The sequence below is a fragment of the Malaclemys terrapin genome, chromosome 1 (genome assembly GCF_027887155.1).
Source record: "Malaclemys terrapin pileata isolate rMalTer1 chromosome 1, rMalTer1.hap1, whole genome shotgun sequence".
In the NCBI taxonomy this organism is placed as follows: Eukaryota; Metazoa; Chordata; order Testudines; family Emydidae; genus Malaclemys; species Malaclemys terrapin.
In genome coordinates this window covers 66,810,221-66,837,513 of record NC_071505.1, presented here as the reverse complement: position 1 = coordinate 66,837,513, position 27,293 = coordinate 66,810,221, and the positions used below count along the sequence as shown (strand labels likewise).

Genomic DNA, 27,293 nt, shown 5'->3' with positions numbered 1-27,293 from the left:
AGCTGTCAACCTCCACCCCAAAACCCGTTTGCCACCAGCATTTATAATGGTGTTAAATATATTTAGTTGCACTCAGAGGCTTGTGATGTTAAAGGGATCACCAGTAAAAAAGTTTGAGACCCACTGATCTTGGAGAATGATTCCTCTGCTGTTGTTTTTCCCCTCCCATTTGATGGCAATGTGACTGGTGGGCAGTCAAGCATATCCGCAGGGTAGAGTTCAGCTGGTGAGTTTTACTACATACCAGGCCAGTGATAACCCTAAAACTGGTTTTGTTGGAGGTGGAGGAGGTGCACCAGTGTTCTTCTCCAGCTTTGAGTTTTCAACTTAATCCTACAAGGTCCTGAGCAGCTACTGGGATGTGCCGAGCATCTTAAATTCCAATGGAGCTGAAAGTGCTCAGTGCTGTACTTTATACAGCACTTACTCTTGCTTCAGCAAAAGCAGCCGGTGGGCAGGTCTACACTATGGCAGAGATTGACGCTCTGAGATTGATCCACTGGCGGCCGATTTATTGGGTCTAGTAAAGATCCGCCAGATCAACTGCAGATTGCTCTCCAGTTGACCCCTGTACTCTACCCCCGATGAGAAGAGTAAGGTAAGTCGACGGGAGATTTTCTCCCATCGACCCCCGCGGTGTAAAACCTGCAGTAACTCGACCTATGGTACGTTGACGGAGTTGCATAGCATAGGTCGACTTACTGCGATAGTGTAGACATAGCCTGTCTTTTGGCAGACACCGCTTTCATCCTTTTTATGGGATAAATAGGAAGACTCTGTTCCATAGAAGCAGAAAGAAAAACATAAGTTTTCCATATAAGGTATTTTTCCCCTATTAAAAGATCAAAGATCCAGTCTGTACTGTCAAGGTGTTACTTCTCAAAGCAAGATCAGTCATGCTAGTTATAATAGCACATTTTCAAAGTACACATCTGCAGCAATTTTATTTTTAATATACTATTCTAATGTATTAACACCTCAATGATATAACTATCTTGGGTTCAGTTCTGCACATTGTTTTAGTGTAGTTCTGGTAAGTGAACTGAAGCTTTGTCCTGTTTATAAAAATTTGCTATTTTGTTTTAAAGGAGTAGAAGACAAAGAACAAACATTAGTACGAAAGCTTAGCACTTCAGATGCTACATCTGAAAAGGTAAGAGTGTTCTGGCTGAAATCATCTTACATTTTGTGGCATGATCTTCTGATTCTTTTTTTCTATGTTGTTAAGTCAAGCCACACTTTAGGAATAGGTAGCATAAATCCTCAAAGACCATGATGAAATCTGGAGTGGGATTTTAAGCTTGCCTCTTTATAGAAATCTAATTGTGCATTCAAGTTTTTGTGTGTGAAAAATGACTTTTGAGAACTTAACTAATGACAAATTTCATGACTTTTCAATTATGCTCTCCCCTCTTTTTTCTCCCTCCCTTCCTCAAAGAAGCTACTGGATGAGGAGGAAGAGATGTCTGAATTGCAGCTTAGACTTCTTGCACTTCAGTCTGCCAGTAAGAAATGGCAGCAGAAAGAACAGCAGGTGATGAAGGAAAGCAAGGAAAAACTAACAAAGACTAAAACTGTTCAGCAAAAAGTCAAAGCCAGTACAAAACCACATTCAACCAAAAAAACCAGCACTGCAGGTAATATGCTTAACAAAATTAAAATGGTTAGCAGTAGTCATCCATCTGAAATCTAACATGTAATCTGCTATGTAAGGCTTATACTAATACAAATCTTCACCACCATATTGCACTCACTAATACCTTTCATTCTCAACACTTTTAGGGTTTCTGCAAAATGTAACCTTTGGGGACTTGTTGGATATGTGTGGAGGTTTTTAAAGAAATGAGGTGCAATTACCTGTATATATTTTTATTTAAAGCTAAGCAAGCTTTGAGGAAACAGCAAACAAAGGCATGGAAAAAAATGCAGCAGCAAAAGGAACAAGAAAGACGTCAAAAAGAAGAGGAGCAGAGGAAACAGGAAGAGGAGGAGGAGAGAAGAAAAAGAGAAGAGGAAATCCGAAAAATCCGTGACCTTTCAAATCAAGAAGAGCAGTATAACCGGTTCATGAAGCTTGTTGGGGGAAAGAGGAGATCAAGAAGCAAGGTAGTCATTTGTATTCAGGTGTTATAGTTGAGATCCTTGATTGATGCATACTTTCTTTTTCAAATTCTCAGAGAAACAGAATAGTTTAGTGGTTACAACATAGAATTTGGAGCCAGAAGTTTGTGTTTTAATCCCAGATCTGACTGTTTTTATTCTTCTGGCTGTTTTTGGTCATGTCTCAATCTCTCTACATAGATTTATCCACCTGAAAATTAGTGATCGGTAATTGTTATTCTCATCAGAGTGTTGTGAGCATAAGATGCATGAAAGATGTTAAAAACTCTGTAAATAAGTATAAACCAATTAGTAGTCAGTCCTGTTCTAGGAGTTGTAAAGCCAGAATACTGCTTTTACTAGGTTTTGCAGTGGTTCTGGAAATTAAATTCAGTGGGGTAGCACTCCCCCAAAGTGCTCATTTTAAGACTAATCATGTTATACTGCAGAAGTGAACCAACAATATGTATTGCCTATCAAGAAACAAAGTCTATTTACTGGCAAAAAGTGTCATTAATTTAGAGTTAGGATTGCTTAGTTCTGCTTTTCCAGAATGTGGAGTATCACTCAACTTAAATTTGAAAATCAGGAAATAGTTATATTTTGCACCCAACCTTAATTCTGGAGCTGGCAATAGGCACTGGCACCAAATGAAACTTGACCCTGTCACTAACAAAATTTGTGCGGCCGTGTCCCCAAACCAATTCTTTAGCCTCATTCCTCTCATTTAGGTGTAGCTTCACTGCCCCAAGTAATAGTTGCAGCAAGCTGCCAGTTTTCTCTCTATCAGGAGAGGTGCAGCTGCAGCTAAAGGAATCGGGGATCTCTGTGTTTTGGTCTTGTTATACAGAAGGTCCCTTTAGATAGTCACAATGGCCATTTCTGGTTTTATAACGTAACAATGTTTGAAAGAGTTCTAGAAAGAACTTTAGAGTTTGAGGGCCACTAGAAAGACTTGGTGGACTGTCGGACAGCAGTAGCCAGTCAAGAATATAGAGGGATAGTAGTATTTCACCCCATTTTAACACACTTTTGCATATTCTTAGTGCCCACCAGCACTCTATATCTGCATTGGCATTCGCACATCATGCATCCTTTCTGTCTTCTGTCCTGCACTGTTGCTCTGGGACTGAGGTGTGCCAACAGCTGCACTACGTGGCTCATTTTGGAGTAACCAAAGGTGATGTCCCACAGGGAATCCTTAAGGCAAGGATAAACGGGTATCCACATCTGTCAAGTCTTTAGGGGCTTGCCTGGAATAGGCAAAGTGGTCAAGAATAGTAAGTCAGGTTTAGATAGTTAGTGTAAGCCCATCCTAACCTTAGCCTTTGTCCTAGTCAAGTTAAGGCTTGGGAGTTCCCCATATGCTATCCTTGTTCACTTCTCCCCTGCTGTCCTCCAGATACTCAGGAAGGGTATAGTTATATGTTCTTTAACTGGGACAGGTTAGAGTATTGCTCATGGGGGCAGAGGTAAGATTTGGAGGGAGGGGGATGGGAAATGACCCACTCTGCATTTCCTTGTTTTCAGAAATTCAAATTTAGCCCTTCCCTCCATGTTCTGTGAGGCACAAGGCAGTGCTAGCCAACTTTAGTTAATAAAGGTTTTGGCATTGAATTTCCCTTGTTTGAGGAAATGATGGTAAAGAGGGGGCATGACTGAGGGACACCTGTGATGGGGGCCATGGATGGATTTCCTAAATACATCTCACTGCTGCTCAGCTATTAGCTTTGCTTTCCTCCTTGCTCCTTCGTGACACTAGTAGGGCTGTATCTGAGACACCTCTTGAGCAAATGAGTCCAAATTGGCACCACAAAGTACCCTATGTTGTCGTATAGCACTGTTCATGACAACCTCCTTTATGTACATGGGATTTAGAGTACTTTGAAAAGTATGCTTTTAAACACAGAGCTCTATTTGACCAGACCTATGAAGTCACTGCTGTTCCTCCTTAATGCTGCTGGCACCTGAAGCAGAACTTCCAAAAACAAGGAAGCAGAAAGTAGGCTGAAATTTGTCTCAGAAGTCTACCAAAAGCAGCACTTGAACTCAGTTTTTGTGGGGAGAAAAACGGGGGAGTGTGCTCAGGTTCAAGATACTGTTCCTGTAAGCGAGCAAGTGATTGATGTAGGCTGAGCTCCTTTGCATAGTTGGTCGAATGAGGCATCAAGTGTACCAGTCTCATGGTGCATATGCAAATCACTTTCTCTCATGTGCCTGTCACTGTTCTTTTTTTGTGGGAGTTCTGTCTCTGGAACCCTTCGGCTGAATGACCCAGAATTTACAAAACTAACTCTGGCTCTGGGGCTTAGCAATTTTTAAGACACATTCAGTGTGCATGTGGATTGTTTTTTAGAGCTCTGTGAGGGTTGAAAGCTTTGCTCAACCTTTACAATAAAGTTGCTGAGTGCTGTTCCATAGTAACTATGTATTTAGTTTTCCTGTTTAGTCATTACTTGGCTCTTTTGAAAAAAAAGATTTGCTTTTCAGCAGAAACGTTAGTAATTACTGTGATGTATTGGCAGGAGCAATAGAGTTCTGAAATAGAAGCTAATTATAACACCATTTCTTTCAGAAACACTTTATTCAAGAGTGCCCAACCTTTTAACGCTGGCTAATTGTCAGGAGCTTGAGTGTCTGTTTATAAGTTTTTATTTTGGGTTTGATAATTGGATGTGTTTGCTTGTGTAATCTCTTGTAGAAACTGCTGTTGTATTCAGCGAAAACGGCATTCAAAACCTGCAGCTGATCTCCTCAGTCTCGTCTCTACATAGAGAAGAAAGCTGTAGTTTGACTTCTTAAGCCACGGTTGACCCCCTTCTTGCCTCCTTTCTCTGCTGGGTAGAACTTGATTGAAAAATAAGTGAGGGGACAGGTGGTGGCAGTATTAGAACAACTTTTAAAAAATGCAAATGTTGTAAGACATGCTAAATTTAAGCACTTTTTTTTTTTTTTTGTATGCTTAGTCTTCAGATACAGACTTGAGACGGTCTTTAGATAAGCAATCTACTGATAGCGGAGGAGGGATTTATCAATATGACAACTATGATGAAGTTGCCATGGATACAGACAGTGAAACTAACTCACCAGGTAAGATTAACTTTCAATTTCTGGCATGGTTGAAAAGTATAATGATGAAAAATGGTTGAAATATTACTTTAGTGATATAAGAAATATGAAATGGACAATCTCCGTCTTCTCAGAAGGGCTGTGTTCGTTTTGTGGACTGAAGTTGAATGGGTAATAATTAAGGCTAAGATTTTTTGTCACAGATATTTTTAGTAAAAGTCACAGACAGGTCACAGGCAATAATGAAAAATAAATGGAAATCTATGACCTGTCCCTGACTTTTACTAAAAATATCCATAACAAAATGGGGAGCCTGGGCATCTGCTGGTGGGCTGGGAGCCCCAGGGGCCTCCACCACCCGTGGGGGGCTTGGAACTCAGGGTCCCCCTCCTCTGGTGGCTCATAGCTGCGAGGGTCCCCCCCACTGCCCGGAGCGGCCAGGATTTCCCCACCACCACCCGGGGCGGTCAGGAGCTGCGGGGAGGGGGGGGGGGTCCAAGTGCCAGTCATGGGAGCTGGAAGCTGTGGGGGGCTCCTGCCGCCTGGGGCAGCCGGGGTATGCTGCAGCTCCCCGCCTCCACAGGCGGCTGGCGACCCTGCAGCTCCCAGCCGGCGCTGGCTGAAGTCATTAAGGTCTTTGGAAGTCACAGATTCCCTGAGTAAATCACAGCCTTCATAATAATGCCCTGTGGGTTTGAGAACTATGTCATTTAAGAGGAACTAATTCTGTCCTGTTTTAAATCTGATTCTTTTTTATATAGCTTTGTATTCCCTAGGGATCCGCTAAAGAGCTTCAGGCTTACTTAGCCAAATATGATTAGAAACATCAAACTTGTTTATAAATTCATATGGAATCATGTAGAAATGGGGGTCCCCAAAGCAAGATGTGTGAAAAACTCTGACTACTTCCTAGAAGCCTGTCCTACACCTAATTTTCTCACAAACTTAAATGAAACTATTTCAGAAAATAGTCAAATTTAGAAACATTACCAATATTTCAATAACCTTTATTCTTTCCTAGCTGTGTTTATTCCTTTTATTCCATTGTTCTTCATCTTCTGATTTTATTCTTTTATTTTCCATATTTGTTTTTTCCTTCTCAGCAAACTTCCTTGCCCTCTGGCCTCTGTTCCCAAACTTTCTCCTTAGCTGCCTCTCTTAATTTTTCTGCTGCCTGGTTTTCAGAAGGACCACACAACATACTGTTTCCAGGCATGCAAATTATGTGACTCCTTCATATGGAAGGGTGGGGCCTCTGAGGCTCTGGATCTACATGTCCCAATATTCCTTGAGTTTCTTACCTATCTGGTGCTGAAGCCTTCATGCATGTTGCATCTCCTTCCTGCTGGTTACCAGATCAGTTGGAATCTCTGTGCTCGGGCTTGTAGTTTCAGAAAGCATTTGTGAGTTAAATCAAACTGAACAGCAAAGATGGGTTTCACTTAGAGTAATGTTGTCTTTGAATATTTGAATACAAATTATAAAGTTAATTTAAAAAAAAAAAAAAGGTAGGAACAGGGCATTAAGTAGTTCCGTGTGTCTTTTGTTCAGGTATATACTCCTCTTTTATTCTGGTCTCACCTACCAAAGTTGAGATATAAATTAGCATCTTGCCTGTTTTCTTACTTAGCTTTATGGCCATGAGTTGAAATGCGATTCAATATTTTTAGTTGGTTAATTAAAGCATAACATGATTTAGTCGTGTTTGGTAACTTACCATTCTTATTTCTTGATTTAAATGTCTCTCTCTTTGTTGCAGCTTCTTCTCCAGTGCAGCCTCCTTTCTTTGAGTGTCCGGTGGAATATTTTCCTCCTCCAGCACCACCAATTTCCTTGCCCCTGACACCCCAGGTTACAGTAAATAATTTTAATTCATTTGTCTTTTAAATTTTTCAGTTTTAATATATATTTTAGTTCTGTGTCTTAAAGAAATACTGTCTTGGACCCAACATTTTATGATGCATTAAAATATGTGAGAATTTCCTAATAACTTCTAACAAGTCTGCATCAACTAGTTCTTCCCAGGCCCTTCCGTGGTACCATTGTGCCTCTGTATCTTTATGCTGATCTATTGTTCCCCCTCTCGTGTTGGGGTGACTATAAAGAAAACCTCCCTTTCCAGAGATCAACAAAACCAGACCATTCTTTCAATCTTTTCTGGGCTCAGCTGTCTTTCCACCTTCTTTGCTGCTGGAGTTCTAGTCAGTTCCTTCTCCTCTTGCATCACCACTTCCAGGTGTGTAGCTGAAGGGTAGGGCAACCCAGTCCCCACTTCCCACTTGGGCTCCGGTCCCCCGGCCCTATATACAAAATGTCTGTCCTCTCTAGCCTCAGTACTCCCCACCCAGGGACTAACACCTATTCTGGCTGTGTTGTGGGTCCCTTATCCACCCAGTATCAGTCTCAATTAGACTCTCTGGTTGCCTTCTCACCCAGGAATTTGCCAGCAGCCTGCTATTCTCTGTCTCTCCCTTCCCACTAAACACATATCCTTCTTTGTGCCTAGTTGGTGCTCCTTCTTTGGACTAAAAACTCTGAATTCCTAGCCTTAAAGGGAATTGTAATAGAGCTGAAGGGACAAACCCTTAAACCTACCTCCTTTTTTGTAAATCGGAGCAATTTAACTCCAACCTTTGATGTCACTGTCTAAATCACTGCTATTTGAATGTAATATCAAACCATGACTTAATCAGTTTAATTCATGTCCTTTGTGTCTTTGGAATAATTTAGTAATGAAAAGTTTAGTTAATTCTATTTGGTTTTCAAATTCTGTTTTTTCTTTTTGTAATGCATCTCAGACCGTGCAGCCGTTGAGCCAACTTTATGTGGAGGACATTTCTTGTGTTTCTCTTGAGCCTCCTCCACCTCTCCCACCCCTTCCACCTGAGGAACCCGAACAGCCACCCAAACCTCCATTTGCAGATGAAGAAGAAGAAGAAGAAATGCTACTACGAGAAGAGCTACTCAAGTCTCTAGCTAACAAACGAGCTTTCAAATCAGAGGTAGTCCTGTAGTTTGTGAATGTAGCCTCTAGATGGCACTCTTGAGCTAACTTTAAAGGTGACCTGCAAAGGGTGGAAAAATATAGGATCTCTTTTTTTTTTTTTTTTTTTTTTTTTTTTTTTTTTTTCTGCTTTATGGCTGTATAAAACAATCCTGAATGAGTTTTAAATCAAATCTGCTTGGTTTACATTACAAATTACAGGTCTTGTCCAACCTGTTTTTGCTGGAGGACTGGTGGGATTATAACATTTCGAGGGACTAAAATTTGAACAGTTGAAAGGGATTTTATTCACTGTTAAACTGTTTATTTGCTTAATACCTATTTAACAAACTATTGGAAGGAAGTTCTTTTTGTTAAAGATTCAAACACTACCTTCCTGTCATTTGAAGGCTGAGAGAGCTCTTGTTTCACTTCAGTCTTCCAGCAAATATGAGATGGAAATTTCTAGTATTTCTGAGGTAAAAAACAAACAGAACTTATACCCACGCCTCCCCGTGTTTGTAATGAAAATTAAATTAAACTGCCTATATGACATCATAAAAGAGGCCACAAACATATTTCCTTTGCAGATCACCTGTAAACAAGAGCAGGACCATTCTTGCCTAATATACTTTTTAGCATCACTATGTAACTACACAAGTGGCGATAGTTATAGACCTTCGATCAGAAAATTGAAATATGTTCTGGTGATAGTGTCTCTGTTATAAAAGTTTAGAGAGAGAGCATAGATGCTAATATGCTAATATTTTTCATTTGTTTTTCATATATAGCTGTACAACTTTTGAAACACTTTTTTGATATAGTATACTATTTCTTCCTCCCTCCCCTCCTGATTGGACTTTTTATTTCCTTATGTAGGAAACATCAAGTAATAGTGGTCCGCCTTCACCTCCAGTTCCAAATAATTCCCAGCCTGTGCCAAGAAGCAATCTATCAGCAGTCAGTATTAATACTGTATCCCAGCCTCGGGTACAGAACACAAAGTTTGTTAGAGTACCGCGACCGCCACGAGCAGTAATCACAGTAAGGAAATAACTTCAGTTTTCTTTTAATAAGACCATCTTATGAACTAGTCTTAATTCATATGGTAAGTTAGAAGTAAAGGATCTTCTTCGGCATAAAAGCATGTTATTTCCCTTGAAAATAACTTTGTGTTAGATCAGTGATTAGGAACCTGTGGCATGTTGGACCATTCTCTTTCCCTTCCTTGCAATTAAATATTTAATTCTCTTGTACATCTAAGAATTTATGGCTTCTCTGAGCTGGGAGAAGATGCAGTGGCCCTTCTTAAATAACCTTTTAAATGAGTTAAAGTTTTTCCAATTTTAGGTTGGGGTGGGGGAAGAGAATCTTGAAAAGATAAGATGCATGAAGCAAGCAAATGTAATTTCATATATTTTTAGCAGTCGAGTGCAAAATGATTTAGCTGTCACTTAAACATTGTTTAAATTGCCTTAGGTTACCTTTCACTAGGAATTTCAGACACTGAAGATTATTACCCTTTCCTGCTTTTAGCATTCAGCATCTTATAGATTCAAAGCACTGTATGAGCATTTGAGGCATGGTCAAAATTCACTGAGTCTGTGAGACAGACTGTTTTAAATACAGTCCAGTTATTTGGTTTGGTATTATCTTACACAAAGTTTAAGATGAGGGGAGATTTTTACAGGCAGAAGATGCTTGGAGGTAGAAAATTTATAAAACAAAACAGTGAAACCAGCATCAAGATGAAGGGGAATCAATGAGGTATAAGATGATTAGCACTAAATGGTCGAGGTAGTTCTATTCTGACAGTTGACTTATCTGGTATTTGATTATCAGAGTCCACGCTAGATATATGGTATATATGGTAGGTGTGTGTATATGTGTGTGTATGTGTGTATATATATATTTTTTTTAATCCTATTTTAATGGCTCTGAGAAGTGGGTTCACATCAAGTCAGCATCTGATTTTGTGGTGTCCATGATCTCTCTGAAGCACCATTGAAGTGTTTCACTGCCTTCATATTGTTTTGTAAGGAGAAGGGAGGACAGTACGGTCGAAAGATAGAAGAGGACTGACTACACTGATGTCATTTTGGTCAGAATTTATGGGAGCTTCTCAGTCTTCTGATGTAACCTCTCGTGTGCATCACTCTCTTTGTTAGCTGTATTTACTTTAAAAAATCTTATGATATCCCACTCTTTCAAGGTCATATTTCCCCCCGTCTTCTGGCAAACGTTCTTTCCATCTCCTTAACCCTCGGTGTCCGCTGCCTACATCTAACCTAATTTCAAACAATACAAGAGTAATTTGAGATACAAAGGGCCCCTGGCCTTTGTGGCACATTATACTTGTGTTAATCAGTTGGCAGTTGCATGTGTTCTGTAAACTGTTCTTTTGGTAATTTTTTATTTAAATCTCGTCTGAATCACTTTGTCAACTATTAGAGGATTTTGAAAGAGTTCTTTGTCCTATTGTCTTGAGTTTCTCCTGGGTCAGATTTAATTCAACTGTTATGTTACAGAAACACAAAGAAAAATTGTACTAGTTAATCAGAGATGAATTGCAGTATTTAGCCTTTTTAATTGCAAGATAGCTTTTATCAGCTGTGATGATGGGCAGTTTTTAAAGGGTTGAGCAAGTCCTGGTAAGTTTTTCTGTATACTCTAGTTAATGATTAGCAACTTAGTTATTTTTTACATTAACTAAAAAATGATGGATGATATGTTTGTATATGATTAGCCTTGCTCATTTTTAACAACTTCTCATTTTGCATAGCTATTCTAATCCAAGTGTTTTGAATCAGCATAGTGCTAGAAAAATCACTCAATTTTCAGGCTTGTTAAAAGCCATTACTTATTGTGAATGTGGTAGTTTAATGTCTAGAACAGGAATATTTTTCTGTGTGTATTAAAGGAGGTGTGGCCAGACTAAGGCCTCATCTACTCTTAAAAGTTACACTGGCATAGCTATGTCAGTCAGAGTATGGAAAAAAATACATACCCTGGCAACATAACTATGCTGACAAAACCCCCAGTGAGGCTGGAGCTATGCTGACAAAGAATAGCTAATGTCATTCAGGGAGGTGGTGGTCCTAAATCAGCAGAAAAACTCCTTCTGTTGGCATACGCTATGGCTACAATAGGAGGCTATGCCTGCATGGCATCTCCCAGTAGTGTATAGATGTACTATATATGGGATGGATGCTCTGTAGTGTAGACACGGCTGTAGGTACCTGCAGCAGATCACTTGCATAGCTTCTTCTCTCCCCTCTACCCACAATAACTGTCAATTCTCATCACTCTGTTAGGGCCAATTTGTGTGTGGGGTGTGTGTGTGTGTGTGTGTGTTTTAATTGTTCGGCTTGTGGTATTCAGGATTTTTTTTATTCTTTGAGTTCCTGAAATCATGAGACACTTTTTTAAAAAGAAAACAAAGCTTCTAGCCCTCATGGTTGCAGAGAAAAGTTTGAAAATGTGTACAGTGTGTTCCCTGAAGGCTCAAAACACAGAACACTTTTACAAGGAACTAAACATTTGATTTTAAAATAATAATCTAAATCATAATTTTTTTTGTGTGCCTGACTCATGGTTTTTGAATGCTTGCAGTTGGCAGTGCTGCACCATGTGCTGGAACAATGTGTACATGATCCTAACATTACTGCTGGGAGTGGTGGTGAAGGGAGAAGGCAAACAGCTAATTTGTTCCACCCTCCTGCAGCCCTGGAAAACTACATAAGATCACACTCCTCCCTATGCATGTTTCCACTTGCATTGAGAGAATAGTAGAGTGAAAGTGACAAAGTTACCATCTTTTGCTCAGCTGCTCAAGTTTGTGTTATTGCAGAAGTGGTATATGTGGGAAAGTGAAGTAATACAGGCTTCTTATTAGGGATTTGTAAAATATTGAAGGGACACTGCCCTGAGGTAGAGGGTAAACATTACTCTGTAGCTGTCTAGTCTTGACTGACATTTAATCATTCCTGTGTTAGGAGGAAGGGAGAGAATCAACTGGAGAGTGGAGGGTGAAGTTGCCTATAACTGTACATGCGAAAGTCTATAATTATTTGATCCAGTCAGTCTTGAGTACCTCATCTAAGTATGTGGGACTGGGACTAGAAAGATCACTGCATAGTGCTAGCACAGGCTTGCTGTTTTGTTTGCCTCCATTCTCTATCTGTAAAATCAAGATACTTTCCACTTCACATAACTGTTGTGAGAATAAATCCTTTAAAAACTCAGGCACTTGGAAGGGGCTCCCACTAGATAGGGCTCCCATTACCAGAACTTCCAAGTGCCTCAGTATTTGAAGGATTTATTCTCACAGCAGTTATGTGAAGTGGAAAGTATCTTAATTTTACATACATACTAGAACTAATCCAGAATATAACTGGAGCAGGGTTAAGTGTTCATATAAAGCCTACACTATAATGCATCTGGTTTTACTTCTTTTGCTAGTAGGTATAAAAATAAATACTTTGTCTCTGCAGCTTCCGAAGCATAAGTCAGTAGTGGTGACACTGAATGATTCAGATGATAGCGAATCTGATGGAGAGCCATCTAACTCGACTAACAGTGTATTTGGAGGACTAGAATCCATGATCAAAGAAGCAAGAAGAACTGCAGAGGTAAATGATGTATCTATCTATAAAGCTTAATTTTAGCACTTTTTTAACCTCAGAATTCACAGCAAACCTTCAAGCAAGGGTCTAGAGATACAGGTGTGTGTCAAAAACAGAAGAATATTGAGTGCGTTTTTATGGTACTGTGCCTGGGCTAGTAATTACATCATTCTTGCAACACAATGAACAAACTCCCGTTTGTTTTAGTTAAAAATAACCTCAGGATAAAACTTGAAGGTTTTAAAACTAAAATGCTTAATTGAAAAATAAAACCCAAACACAGAACTCTAGGTTGTGGCAAGTAAGAAAAGGGGCTGCTAATTGACGATATTTGGCTTTAAAAACCTTTTACTCACTGTGTAATCTGTTAATGACCACATCTTAAAGCTTTAAACTTAAAGAAAAAATGTAATTGCCCCTTAAATATTATATGGCTTCTGCAAACATTTGCATTTAATTTGGTGTGTGGGGAGGTGTAATATTGGCATATTTTGATTAAGCTCTCTTTTTTTATAACAGGCTTCAAAACCCAAAGCACCTCCAAAATCAGAAAAAGAAAATGATCCTATGAGAACCCCAGAGGCCTTACCAGAAGATAAGAAGATTGAATATCGACTCTTAAAAGAAGAGATTGCCAGGTGCGTCGGAGTTTCAGTGCAACAGCACAGCTTTGAAGAACCTATATTTTGCTTTTAACCCATACCAGTAACCCGTCCTTTTAATTTTGACAAAAAGATGTTAAATTAAAGATCAGTAGAATTAATGTGAAGTGTTTCCTTAGATTGCAAAAATAAATTGGCTTTTTTTAGATTATTTTTAGTAAGATTATTCAGTATGTGAACTGCTTGGAAACCATTCCAACTACAAAAATCTCCCTCTTACTTGAAATATAGCCATATTACTTTCAATAAAGTGCTGCTACTAATTTGTGTTCTGGGAGTATATGCAGTCAGAAGACATAATGTGTAGCTAGTTGCAATTGCTGGATATTCCATATGTTTTGTTTTTTAATATGTCTGTTTTAGTAGAGAGAAGCAGCGCTTAATTAAATCTGATCCATTGAAGAACAATTCATCTCCTGCAAACTCTGATGGTGAAGTCGATGGGGTTGGTAGAATAGCAATAGTTACAAAACAAGTTACAGAAGCAGAAGCAAAACTTAAGAAGCACAAGTAAGTTCTTCAGTATGATGTATACCACACTGAGCTTGTTTAGGGGGAATGAAAGGTTAAAATGTTCATGAATGTGTAACTTCAATACAATAGGGCTGGATTATCCACTGCTTGGCACCTTATGTTGTCACTTACTGCTTTACAAAATGAGTGTAATGTTGTAATGTCACCATCACAGTACTCTACTGCCCTCTTTCCTGCTCTCCCATCTTTGTCGTTTGAAACTTCAGTTGTAGGCCCCCAATTGAATTGTTCTGGATTTAGAGTCAAGTTGTAGTACAAGTACTATTTTTCTCTTCCCCTGCCTTTCCTGACAGGTCTAAGTGCTGCTCTTTTTGAAGCAGCAGCTTCTTGTCTTTAGGCAACCTCTGTTGCCCAAGTCTGTATCTTCTTGCCCTCCGCTAAAGTATACGCCTGCCTGAGAAGAGGGCTAGGCTGCGGAAACTGGGGCAGAATTTTTGGCGCCCTTAAACATCTAAAACTACCAACAAAATATTTTTTAAGATTTGCCATTTTCTCATCCGAGTACCATATTTAAAGTGATGCATTGACTGACTAAATCTGCCCATTCAGTATATCTGTCCTAGATTACCCAGCTGTAATGCACGTGCTTGCCTGTTTCATGGGATGTTATATACGTAATATTTGCAGAATAGTTTGAATTAATTTAATGAAAGGTGCTATGAAAGTGATTGGTTGGCTGTTGGAACAGGTTAAGAAGTTTGGGGTTCAAAGTGGTAGTCTGTAATTCTGTGCCATCTTGATCTTCGGAAAAATGTGATTTATTAAACCAACTTTTTAATTTTTAGACTTCTGTTAATGAAGGATGAATCTGTTTTGAAACATCTCCTGCAGCAAGAAGCAAAGAAGAGAGAATCTGTTCGAATTGCTGAAAATAAGATTGCTAAACTTGCTGAGCAACTGCAAGCAACTGAAAAGTTTCTGGATGTTAATAGGGTGTTTTTGAAGAAGCTTCAGGAACAAGTAGGTTTGAACTGTCAGGAAAAAAAATTGTTCAATTTATTTTCTATCACTATATGAACTTTCATATTTTTGGAGTTGTGTAAATTCAGTTCTTGGAAGTATGTGGCTTTATTTGTACTGTGCAACATATTAATTTACTTAGCTGTGTCTAAATTTTGTCAAATCAAACTTTTTATTGTTAGAAAGTGCATGTTTTCTTGAAGTGCTAAAATATTTTTTTTCTCTTCAGATTCACAAAGTTCAACAACGAGTTACAGTGAAGAAAGCTCTGGCGTTAAAATATGGAGAAGAGCTTGCTCGAGCAAAAGCAGTGGCAAGTAAAGAAATTGGAAAACGAAAACTGGAACAAGATCACCTCAGAGTAAGTCAGTCACATAAACTTGCACCTTTCTTTAGTCAAAAAGTAATAATAACTTTGTTTAGCTAACTTCAGTCCAGAATCTTCAAATAGAAGTTGAAGTGGAAAAGTATTTTAAAAGGTGAACTGTGAAGAAAAATCAAGTCTTTCCATACACATCTCCTATGTTGTAATATATAAGCAGTCTGAAAGTTTGTTCCACAAGTCTTTTCTGTTGGATTTTTACGTTAGAAGTGTTAGGGTTTTACTTCCATCTCTTTGCTGGAGAAGACGAATAGTGCTGTAATAAGACTCTGGCCTAGCTATGTGGGGAAGGATTCCTACATGTTGGTGACATCACTATTCAGCTCCTTCAAAGATTTTGCCCAAGCTGTCCAGCTGAGACAAGTAAGTGAGGATCTGATATTACTAATCTGAAAAACAAGCTGAAGAAGGCAATTTGAGACAGGTTTTTTTTGTAAGTTATATTTTTTCTTTGTTTTCTCTTTTTTTATATGTGTGCGCTTTGCATTTTACATTTAAACTTTGGTAACCCAAATTTGTGTGCTAAAGATTTATAGAGTGGTGTAGACTAATTTAATAGAAAAACCAGCAAACATTCCAGTGGAATTGTGGCAAATTATGTTGTGGTTTTCCTGCTGTTTTTGTTTAAATTTTCAGGCAAGAGTTTAAAATATGTACTTCTAAGCTGAGTCAAATGTTTTACCCGGTTTCATTACCCTCCTGTCAATATTTCAGTAAATGCAAAGAGATATTAAGGGTTTTTTTTTTTTCTTTGTAGCCAAACAAAATGTTGAAATTGGATCATTCCCCTGCATCAAGTCCAAAAAAACATTCAGCAGAATTGATTGCATTGGAGAAGAAACGACTACAGCAACTGGAGTATGAGTATGCCCTAAAGATTCAGAAACTTAAAGAGGCCCGTGCACTTCAAATCAGGGAACAACCAAATATTACTCCAAATGCAGAAGAGGAATCTGAATTTGTATTACCTCAGCCATCACTTCATGACCTTACACAAGACAAACTGACCCTAGACAGTGAAGAAAACTATTTTGATGATGAAATTTTGTCTAACTCAAACAGAGAACGAAGGAGATCTTTCAGAGAATCCAGTTCTTTTACTAAACCTAATCTTAAGCACTTGGACACCCCCAAACAAGAAATAAACAAACTTTCTAAAAAAGCAGTGGAGGAACCTGAACTTTTTCTCGGGTTGAATATTGATGAACTGAAAAAACTTTATGCTAAAGCTGACAGCTTGAAAGAGCTGCTTATAAAAAGTACTGCCGTTATGACTTCTAAGGAAGAGTTTTTATGTGGTCAGGTAAACTTGTGCCTCAACTCCTTTTAAATACTTAACTTATAATTACATTGTTTTTTTTTCTTTTTCTTTTTCTTTTTCTTTTTTTATGAAGACTAGGTTTTTGCTGTATTATAGTTCTTTAAATATTTGTTTCCTAGGAAATTTTGGTGGATATGGATATTGTTACAGCACAAAGTAAACAAGCTGAAGTGAGACCATTTCCATTTGGGCCATATCATAGTCCCCTTCTAGTTTTTAAATCCTACAGGTATGACGACTATATTATCTCTGTGTGTGGCTGCTTTGTTTATGAAATATTTTAATTGCTTTCAGTGCTGTCTGTATTTCTTCTTACAAGTTGTATAACATCAAAGGTAAATTTGGCTTAAGAACAGCTTTTGTAACCTTAGCGTGGGATTGATTCCATTCTTTGGAAGATTTGACATTTTAAAGTTCTGTGTGTGATGATAAACTTTTAAGCATGACACGTAAAACCTAACTTTCTTTAACCAAAAGTCATCTTAAAATTATTTTTCTGATTCAAAGAATCAGGAAACTTATCTCTAGAGACTTCATTATTCCTTCATTCATTACTTATAGGGCCCCATTTTGGTGCAGCAAGATGGACCTAAAAGTCTATGGCACTTCAGTTCCATAAAGTGAATTCTGTGCTAGATTTAAGCAAATTCTAAAAATGGAGGATTACATTGAATTAAATACAAAAATTAACACCATTACTGCAGTACTCCTTGTATTTGTTTTATATTGGCTCTTATATTACGCTACCCCTAAATTTACAATGTGCTGTAGATTTTTGTATTACAGCATTGTAATACAATGGGAAGGCAGAAGCTGAAGGATAACATTCTTACAAGAACAGCTTTGCTATGCTTTCAATATAGTACAGACTATCGTGATTCTCTTACCATACTAGAAATTGACAAACTTAAAATGCTGTCATAGTTGAGCATTAAATTTTATATTAAAGGGAAAACCACCAAAAACATCTGGCTATTAAGACTCCGCTCATACTGAGTTTCTGTGCACCTGTTCTGGAGGCTCTCTGATATTGAGCTTTTAGTACTATGGCTTCTGAGGTTATTTAATCCTCAGCAATCTGCTTTACAGCTCTGCTTGATGCCAATTAAGTAAGTGCAAGAGCACAGGTCTCCCAGGTTTGCATTAGATCTTAACTCTAATATGTAACTCTCCCTACAGTGTGTGCATTAATTCCCCATGTGCATGTAATGAGGTTCGGTGAATGAAGGGAGAGCAGGATATTGGAGTAGAAATCTATGTGGACTGAGAGAACTGTGCTTCTGTGTTGCCTTTAGTAGGTCAGCTGTATTTCTACTCTAGTCAGCCTTTCAGAAATGCAAGATACTTCCGGAAGCAAAATACAATTCCTTTTTTTAAATTTATATTTAAAACCACTTTCCTGTTTGTTTACCAGGGATTCACATAATGTTTTTTTTTTTTTTTCCCCCCCTTTAGGTTTAGCCCCTATTTTCGAACCAAGGAAAAACTTTACCTCAGTTCAGTATCCTACAGCAATATGATTGAGCCAAAACAGTGTTTCTGCCGTTTTGATTTAACAGGCACATGTAATGATGATGATTGTCAGTGGTGAGTCCCTTTCAACCTTGTGCATTTGTACTAAATCTCTGTTGCAGAGGTTACTGCTGCCAAGAGATGAAAATAGACATGTCTGATTCTTAACAAGGTCTGTCTGCATGATGTGCTATAGCCTTCCATTCTAAATCTTGTCTCATTAAATACTTGCCTGCGTAAGTTCACTTGGCAGAGAGAAAATCATTGTGCCAATTCCAGTCCTGGAGGGAGATCTCTTATGTCTAAACTTGAAAAAAGAAAGATCGCTTGAGTTTTTGAGGATTTTGTTCACCATTATGTCAGATTCTTTAGGTTCTTTTGTATCGAGATGGGAACTCTCTTGTATCATAATTACAGCAGGGTCTTTTATTACCTGATGTAACAGTGGGTGAGGAAGCATACTATTTAGCACACTATAAATAAATTAGTAACATATCTAGCATGGTGTAGTAAGGAATTATTTAATAAAAGATCCTATTGTAATGCAAGAGATCAGTTTAAAACTGCTTTAGAAGAACTGCATTAAAATCTGTAAATTTGAAGGCACATCACTAAATGGTGTTACCCGTTATATTAACAATGGCCTGTTCACTTGGAGTTTTATTAGCTAGTTGTTGCTTGCCTACCAATGGAACCTCTCAAATGAAGTTGATCTGACTCGACTTAAAAAAAAAAAAAAAAAAAAAAAAAAAAAAAGGGAGTGGAGTATTGATTCACTGGCTCTGGGTATATAATCTGTAACCAACAGTAACTAGATTATTTCTGGGAGGAATTCTCCTACCAAGGGCATGAGATGCCCAACTCCCCTTATCTTTTGTAGGAACATCGTATGTGCAAACCTAGCTATTTTGTGTTAGGCTTGTTCTCCTTTAGTAGAAGTAGTGCACATCTATTCCTTGTATGGTATGGTGAGACTATACCCAGGATACTAAACTGGTCTACACAAACATGCACTGAAATAACAAAATCAGTTTTAATTGGCACCTTTTTGTTACGTCAGTGCAAGTGTGTATTTTGAAGTATGGTCCACACGTAGACTTGTACTGAAATATCAAAAGGGGTGAATTAAAACCATGTTAATTATTTTATTGCAAGTTTGTGTTTAGGCAGGACCTAAAAGCATAGATGTTGATTAGTAGAAATGTCAGGGCACCTTACACATTGGGCTCCATAGTCGTCTTTTCATTTTAATTTTTTGTTGTTTTCTCTGCTTTAGTGGGGTTTAAGTAATGCTTGCTGATTGTGGCCCTGATATTAAATCTTTACTTTGGTGATATTTTGTTGTCTGAGAATCCCTTTTTTTAGTCTAACTTTTCTTTCTTTTTTTAGGCAGCACATGAAAGACTGCACTCTTAACCGAAAGCAACTGTTTCAGGACATTCTTTCTTACAATTTAACTTTGATTGGCTGTTCAGAGAAAAGCACTGATGAGGAAATCAGCATTGCAACAGGTTTTTAAATTTGTTCCTACTGAATGTGAAACTGGGCATTCCCCTCCCCTCTCTCCTTCCCCCCCAAAGATAGCTTTTATTTTCATTAGAAGTTCTAGAATTAAATAAGTTCTAGTGGTCATTGTATACATTATAAAATGTTACTGTATGGAAAAGTGGAAAGCCATTTTTGAGTTAGTTAGTCCATAGTAAAATTCTCAGTAGTAGACAGTAACTCCTGCATTCAGGAAAAACTCCTTCTTTATTCAGGAGAAAATGCTCCCTAATTTCATTGGGCATTTCACTCATTCAAGAAATGAAGGAGACAAGATCTCATGGGTGGGGAGCGGAAACCTTCTTTACCTTCCTTTTGTATTGCTTATATACGTAACTTAATGGGATGTTGTACTTATTAATGGAACTAGGTATAGTGTGAATAGGCACCAGGAAAGCTTCTTCCACAGTCAAGACATGTAATCATATTCTAATCTATCCTCATGGCTAGATTTAATGATGATTATTTTGTGCCAAAGTGTACATATTCTCCTGGGACCTAGGATGAGACAAACTCTTTTCTCTAGAGATCAGTCCTATTTAAGCCCAGATCTCTAGAGATAAGACTGGTGATTATGTAACTTTGCCACTTACCCATCCAACTTTAACCTATTTAAAATAGTCTAAATATTAATATTTTTAAACTTAATAATGGCGTATTGGTGTACACATCTTTTAAATTGAAAAATGAAGCAAGATTTCTTGTTAATTCCTGTAATATGCACTCCATTGATACTTCTGTTTTGCCATGCCAATAAGCTCGAGATAAACTTGGTTTAAAAAGTATATATGAGCTATATCATTCTGCTACTAAGAGACTGTTGAGCCAGATGCCATTTTTTTTAATCCAGATATGGTTTTGGAGAATGTCTTGTGAAATTATGCAAATTTGAGGGATGGTCTAGGGTTCAGTAGAGAAATTGATTTCTTAAACATCATTATGATTCTAAAAAAGTATCTGTTTTTTACTACCACCATGTTGGATTGTTATAAATGAATTTTTAAAAACTAATGTACTTTTCATCATATAGGATGACTATATTTCATTCATTTTTGGATAGTGGATGTGTACTGTTCAGTTTCATTTTTCCAGTTCTCTTAACCAAATGCAAGGGGAAGAGCTTAAATCAGGATCTAAAGACCTGGGGAAAGTGGTGAAGTTCCATGTCCCTCCCCCAGATTCCTCTTCTGCATCTTTGAGGAGTAATGGGATGAAAGTAACACAAGAAAGTCAGACTAGAAAAATCAGAAAGAAATTTCTGTTTGTGAGATGTAATCTGTAGCAGTGGCTTAGAAAGCACATATGGAAACCCCCTTTTTAAAGGATATTTACAAGTAGACTAGACCAAAGCACTAGAAAATGTACTGCAGGAATAATCTCGGGGGTGTGGATAAAATGGCCTAATATAACTTTTCCGAATTCTGACTTCTACATCCAGCCAAACTTGAGAAACATATTAACTTGAAATGATCAGCACTGAAATAATGGTGGTGATATTTATATTGTCATTATGCTTTCTGCTGAGTCTCTTATGTTTTAATATTTCATAAATGGTACACATCTATTTATAGCTGTATCTAGTTAAGTTATAATCTTGGTCTCATTTTAGAAAAATATGTCGAAAAACTTTTTGGTGTAAACAGAGATCGAATGTCAGTGGATCAGATGGCCGTTCTTCTTGTTAGCAATATCAATGAGAGTAAAGGTCACAGTAAGTAACTTGTTTGATATTTTTAATAAAACGGTCTGTTGTATTATAGTGTTAACATTGCGTATGAGCTTGACAAATTCTTCTGATAGTATTGTAAAGAGAAGATCTGCTTAGTCTATTTAAGTTCATTTCACTGAAACGTATAGTTATGGTCTTCTGTCTTTAAGCTTCTTTTGTTATAGGGTAAAAATTTCAAAAGTGACTTGTGCACTCAGGAACCTAAGGCTGTCATTGAAAGTCAATGGAATCTATACTTCTAAGTCACTTAAATGCTTCTGACAATTTTACCTAAAATGACTAACTTTGAACAAAAATACATTGGTTTGTGGATGCTGAAACAAACAATTTCTACTGTTCTGGTTGGTTACAGCACCTCCATTTACAACTTGGAAAGACAAAAGGAAATGGAGACCTAAGTACTGGAGAAAACCTGTTTTAGATAGTAGTAGCAGCAGTGAGGAGGAACAATCTCTGGGACCTATTAAATATGGTAAGGCAAAATTGTGGTGTGCATTAGAAATAACTAATGGGGGTGGGGGAGAAATTGGAAGCACTTATTCAGATTAAGCATGAATTTGCTTCAGTATATGACCCATTTATATACTCCACGCATAAGCTTCTTGACTACCTTCTCTTCATTTGCCTGTTCTTTATTCTAGGATGATTAAATCTATGGATATCCATTTAAAATATTAATAATTTAAAGGCTTAGTGGGAGCTCTTATTTCCTTCTCTTGAAAGGAACTTGCTAGAATGTTCTGGAGCATCTAAGATTAGCGAGATTTCCCACATGATTTGTGCAAATGGCACAAACCCCCCCAGAGTGAATTCTGCAAGAAGGCTCTTCAGAGAATCAGACTTGTTTTGTGATGAACTTTCTCCTATGAGTTCTGCCTCACTCTCAGTGCTGCCCTAAAAATTATTCCTAACCAATCTGATCCTGCAAAAGCAGCCCTCTACACTTGCCTTTTTCCAGTTTTCACATTTGAACTAAAGCCAGTTTTCTGTGCCATACTTATCGCTTCTTTCCTACTTTTAAGGAGAGAATACCTTTACCTTTCTCTAAATGTGGTGGGTGGCTATTGTATTTGAAAGGTATCCCGACAATTACTTGGGAAGTCTGTTTGATGGTGTTTTCACTCATCTTAAATATATGATTAGTTAGTTCAAGTTCCACTGTGAAAGGTAATCTGCATGCTGAACAGAGACACTTTATTCTTGCAGCCAATCCTGTAGAACACAAAACCAATGTTCGAGCTCTGGATGCTGTTGTGACTCCAGACGATGTCAGATATTTCACAAATGAGACTGATGACATTTCTAATCTGGAGGCGAGTGTACTTGAAAACCCCTGTGATGTACAGCTTTGGATTAAACTTGCATACAAGTACTTGAGTCAAAATGAAGGGTAGGTTCTTATCTATATGCAAACAAATCTGTTGCCCTTTTGTATTTTTTGTTTGATGCTTTTCACCTGTGCTACTGTAATCAGGTTTCCTTCCTGGTGTCAAAGGACCCTTTGTTTCTTTGACAAATCCACAAATACCTTATTGCTTAAAAGCAGTTAGAAAAAAATTCAGATTAGATCTCTTGCTGTACACAGTCCAGTGCATGAGTAATAAATTATATTTGCATTTTAACTCCAGATAGATTTTATTTCAGAGTGGAAGTAGTTGAAATGAGAATTAGTAAAGCAGTAATTGCTTTAAAAAAATGCACAGTTTATAAGATTACAGTGGAATAAATTTGTCCAGTTCTGTGAATTTTTACATCAAGGTAAGTATAATAGAGGGAAACACTGATTTTAAATCTGCCTTTAGAATGTTTGGGATGGCATTCTAAGACCGCTTGTACTCAAGGTGCCTTAAGATGACTCACTAAAGTAAGAACTGCCAGGTGTTTTGCAGTTTTTAATCTATGTGGGAAAATGGTAACCTAACTCCAGCGTGTTTTTTCATGTTGTAATTTTCTTGCCTTTGGAATTCTTAGTACCGTATATACTCAATCATAAGCCGGTTTGTTTATAAGCCGACCCCCACCAAGTTGGGAAAGTAAAAATGGAAAACTTTTTATAACCCGTTCATAAGCCGACCCTATAATTCAGGGGTCAGCAAACTTTGGCTCCCAGGCCATTGGGATAAGCCGCTGGTGGGCAGAGATGGTTTGTTTACCTCGAGCGTCCGCAAGCACGGAGGTAAACCTAAGTAAACAAAGTGTCCCGGTGCGCTAGCTGCTTATCCTGATGGGGAAATATTTTTGGTGAGGAGAAGCTGGGAGTCAGGGGAGTAACCTCTATGACCACCCCCCACATGACCCCACCCCTAGCCCGGGACCCCCACACTCTACCCATCCCATCCCTTCCCACCTTATCTGGGGAGGGCCAGGGGAGGATGTCTCTGACTTGGCTGGAGCTGTTCTGGTAGGCTGAGCAGTGCGACCGCAGCCTGCTCCGGTGGGCCAGACCGGGCGGCGTGGCTGCAGCATGTTCCAGCGGGCTGGGCTGGGCGGCACGGCCACAGTGTGTTCCTGCAGGCTGGGCAGCGTGGCCACAGCCTGCTCTGGGGGGCAGGGCCGAGCGGCACGGCTGCAGCCTGCCAGCCCCGGAGCTGCAGCTGCTTCGGAGGCTGGGGGGGAGAGCAGCATGGCCAGAAGTGGAGAGACTCTGGCCCCGCCTCTTCCTTTCTGGCTCTGCTCGCTGTGCTGCCTCTCCTTGCTCCCTCTGTTGCGGGGAGGGGCTGTGTACCACTACTCCCTCTCTATACCCGTTCATAAGCCAACCCCCTTCTCTGGTGCTTCCCTTTTTTACTAAAAAAAATTTGGCTTATGAACGAGTATATACGGTATCTATGTTTTTCCATTTACCTTAACTGATTAGAATTAGAGAATCAACATATTTTTTTATTTTATGGTCAAAGCATCCCAGTAGCAACTTGGTCACTTATGGTTGAGTAGGCTGTTTCATTCTAAATTTCTTAAATCATAAACTGTTCTGGAATGGGATTGTCTCTTCATGTATGTTTGTGTAAGCCATAGCTGACTCGGGCCTACTGCACTATAAATATTTAATAAGCTTCCCTTTTCAGAAATATATATCCTTCAGGATGAAATTTTCTGTCTAAATGCGAATTAGTTTGGAAATCATGGACAAAATTTAGCTCTTCATTCCTTAGCATCAGCACATGAATATTTCTCTTCCTCCACGTTTTAAAGAGAAATCTTGATTTTTTTGAGCTCTACAATTTCAAATTTGGTATTTGTGTAATCTTCAATGAGGAACTTATGCCTTATCAATTTGGGAGCTAGTAATTCCTTGTAATGAAGTGAAAATAGCATCATGTGCAATATGTAACTTACCAAATTAAGTAATGTAATTACCAAGATATGTGCAAGCTTGCACGTGTATGGATGTATATTTTAAATGGCATTCAGGTTTTTGCATATTTCCTTGAAAAATAACTTTTTTTTTTTTTTTTTTTTGCTGAATTTCAAGTTTAATTTAAACAAATCAAGAAATTTAGTCTTCAAAAATTAACATTTAGATAACCACATCAACTGCAGTTCAGCCCCACCTACTGCGTTGTGTGGGTTTGTGTTATGTATACTTTGGCGTAACCTAACCACTTATTGAGTTCAATAAAAATTCCCCAGGCACATCCCAGCAGTGGAGTTACTACTGTTGGAATCATAAATTTGAATTTCGTTAACTTGTTAATGCGAAGATGTAGAATTTTAACAAGCTTCCGTATTGACTGTAATTGCAATATGAACACCGGGTACAAAGCTGATTTATGTGAGGAAGTACAGTGATCCATAACTTCTGTATCAGTGCTTGCCAAACTGAGATTCATGGGGGAGCCATGAGCATTTGGGGAAAATTTTTTTAATCCGTATGCTCCCCCCCAATTAACTTTAAAAATCACCTTCATCTTATCTATTGGTGTACACCAGTGGCTTTCAATCTGTGATCCATGGACCACTACGGGTCCGCAGACTATGTCCAAAGAGGTCTGCACCTCCATTCGAAACTTTGTAGAGGTCTGCAAATGAAAAAAGTTTGAAAACCATTGGTCTGTGCCTAAAGTTACTCCTGTTTCCAGGACTGGGAACTTCTCTGTGCCCTCTGCTCCTGCAGGGGGCCTTTAGCACAGAGACTCTCTGCTGGGGGAAGCATTGAGCAGAAAGACTCTCAACTGAAAGTCCTGCTGGCGTGGAGGGCAAAGACTTCCAGTGCCAACAGCAATAGCATTCACAGATAAAGGAAGGGAAATAAAGGAGACAGGTGCATCTTTTTATAATGGAATGACTTTTACCAAGGGCTAAGCCTACATGTAGCAAACATTCAGCTGAAGAAGGTGATAATTTAAATCAAGTTAAATGGAAAAGGAAGAAAAGTAGACATTGTGATAGTTACATTGTTTGGATTTTCATGTTTTTATATGACTGGAAAATGCATGGCAACAATGTGTCATTTGCTTAAGCATTAGTAAGTGAAAGTATGAGGCCAGGGAAACCAAACACGAGCAGCAATTTTTTTTCCCCCTTAGGAAAGAGGAAGAATTTAAGTGGCAAAAATAGTCACTGCTAAAGAAACAACAGTTCCTCAGAAAGCCTTTGAAGGATCTTGTGTTGTGACCATGTGAATTCTAAAATGCAAACAAGCACACAGCATTCGCAAGACCCTTCTATTTCCAAAAGAAATAGATGTGCATAAAATGATGATTGGGGAACAAGCAGCCATGGCCCAGAAAACCATTCCGGTGTCAAATGATGCCACCCGTTGACACATTGATGACCATATGAAAATGCCTACGAACACTTGATAGAACAAATTAGGAAGAGGTGGTATTTTGCACTGCAGCTTGAAGAATCCACAAACATAGCCAATTTGTGTCATCTTCTGTGTTACGTGAGATTTGCCAAAATAGGTACAATAGATTGAAGAACTTCTTTTATTTTGCAAAGAAATCCCAATCTGAACAACCAGTGAGGAAATACTAAAGTCTTGGATACCTTCATAGTGGATGAAGATTTTAAATGGGTTGTGTGTATGAGGGGCTGTGCACTGACAGGACTGCAGCTATGACTAGAAAGAACAGTGGGGTTTCAGCATGAGTAAAGCTTTTTAATAAAATCCCTGGCAGTGCTGCTTCCATTTGCTTCCAATTATTTCTGTGATTCTGGGTTTTTAGGAATGATTTCTGTGAAAACTAAACATAGAAATCATTTAAATTTGGAGAACTACTTATGTCTGTAAAAAGCAACAGAGGGTCCTGTGGCACCTTTAAGACTAACAGAAGTATTGGGAGCATAAGCTTTCGTGGGTAAGAACCTCACTTCTTCAGGTGCAAGAAGTGAGATGTCTTGCACCTGAAGAAGTGAGGTTCTTACCCACGAAAGCTTATGCTCCCAATACTTCTGTTAGTCTTAAAGGTGCCACAGGACCCTCTGTTGCTTTTTACAGATTCAGACTAACACAGCTACCCCTCTGATACTTGTGTCTGGTGTCTGTCTGACAGCAAACATTGCACAGCCCCTATGCAGTTTGAAACAGGGCCATTCTTCTCACTAAAATCTTATGGATTTTTTGCATGTTAGGACATACCCTATGTTCAAATTATAGTTCTAAAAACCCAGATTGAATTAGATAATTAAACAAACTTTATGAAATTGAGTAAAGTTGCACAACTGTCCAAATTCTAGTGTCTCTCTTGAATCTGGTGTCCTAAGTTGGTGGTGACAGTTTTTTGTTTTTTTTTAAAGGAGGAGTATGTGGTTGTGGGGAACCTCCCGTTCTCTACCCCCCCCCCCCCCCCCCCCCCAGTTCTTAAATATATGTAAGGGAACCACAGTATAGAGCTGTAGTCCCCAAACTTACTACTACCAAGGATT

General features: G+C 38.5%; 1 protein-coding gene across 1 annotated transcript in view; it reads left to right on the top strand.

Moving 5' to 3' along the window:
* Positions 1–27,293, top strand: part of ZFC3H1 (zinc finger C3H1-type containing) — a 60,523-nt gene that overhangs the window by 13,165 nt on the left and 20,065 nt on the right. The window contains exons 4-22 of the mRNA XM_054026490.1: positions 1,089–1,153; positions 1,439–1,637; positions 1,880–2,106; positions 5,067–5,190; positions 6,929–7,026; positions 7,968–8,171; positions 9,032–9,196; positions 12,646–12,783; positions 13,297–13,415; positions 13,803–13,949; positions 14,759–14,933; positions 15,163–15,294; positions 16,073–16,618; positions 16,756–16,865; positions 18,092–18,223; positions 19,538–19,659; positions 21,303–21,404; positions 21,775–21,894; positions 22,629–22,812. Coding sequence (XP_053882465.1) covers positions 1,089–1,153; positions 1,439–1,637; positions 1,880–2,106; positions 5,067–5,190; positions 6,929–7,026; positions 7,968–8,171; positions 9,032–9,196; positions 12,646–12,783; positions 13,297–13,415; positions 13,803–13,949; positions 14,759–14,933; positions 15,163–15,294; positions 16,073–16,618; positions 16,756–16,865; positions 18,092–18,223; positions 19,538–19,659; positions 21,303–21,404; positions 21,775–21,894; positions 22,629–22,812 — 3,109 coding nt within the window. The remainder of the gene's footprint in view (positions 1–1,088; positions 1,154–1,438; positions 1,638–1,879; positions 2,107–5,066; positions 5,191–6,928; positions 7,027–7,967; positions 8,172–9,031; positions 9,197–12,645; positions 12,784–13,296; positions 13,416–13,802; positions 13,950–14,758; positions 14,934–15,162; positions 15,295–16,072; positions 16,619–16,755; positions 16,866–18,091; positions 18,224–19,537; positions 19,660–21,302; positions 21,405–21,774; positions 21,895–22,628; positions 22,813–27,293) is intronic.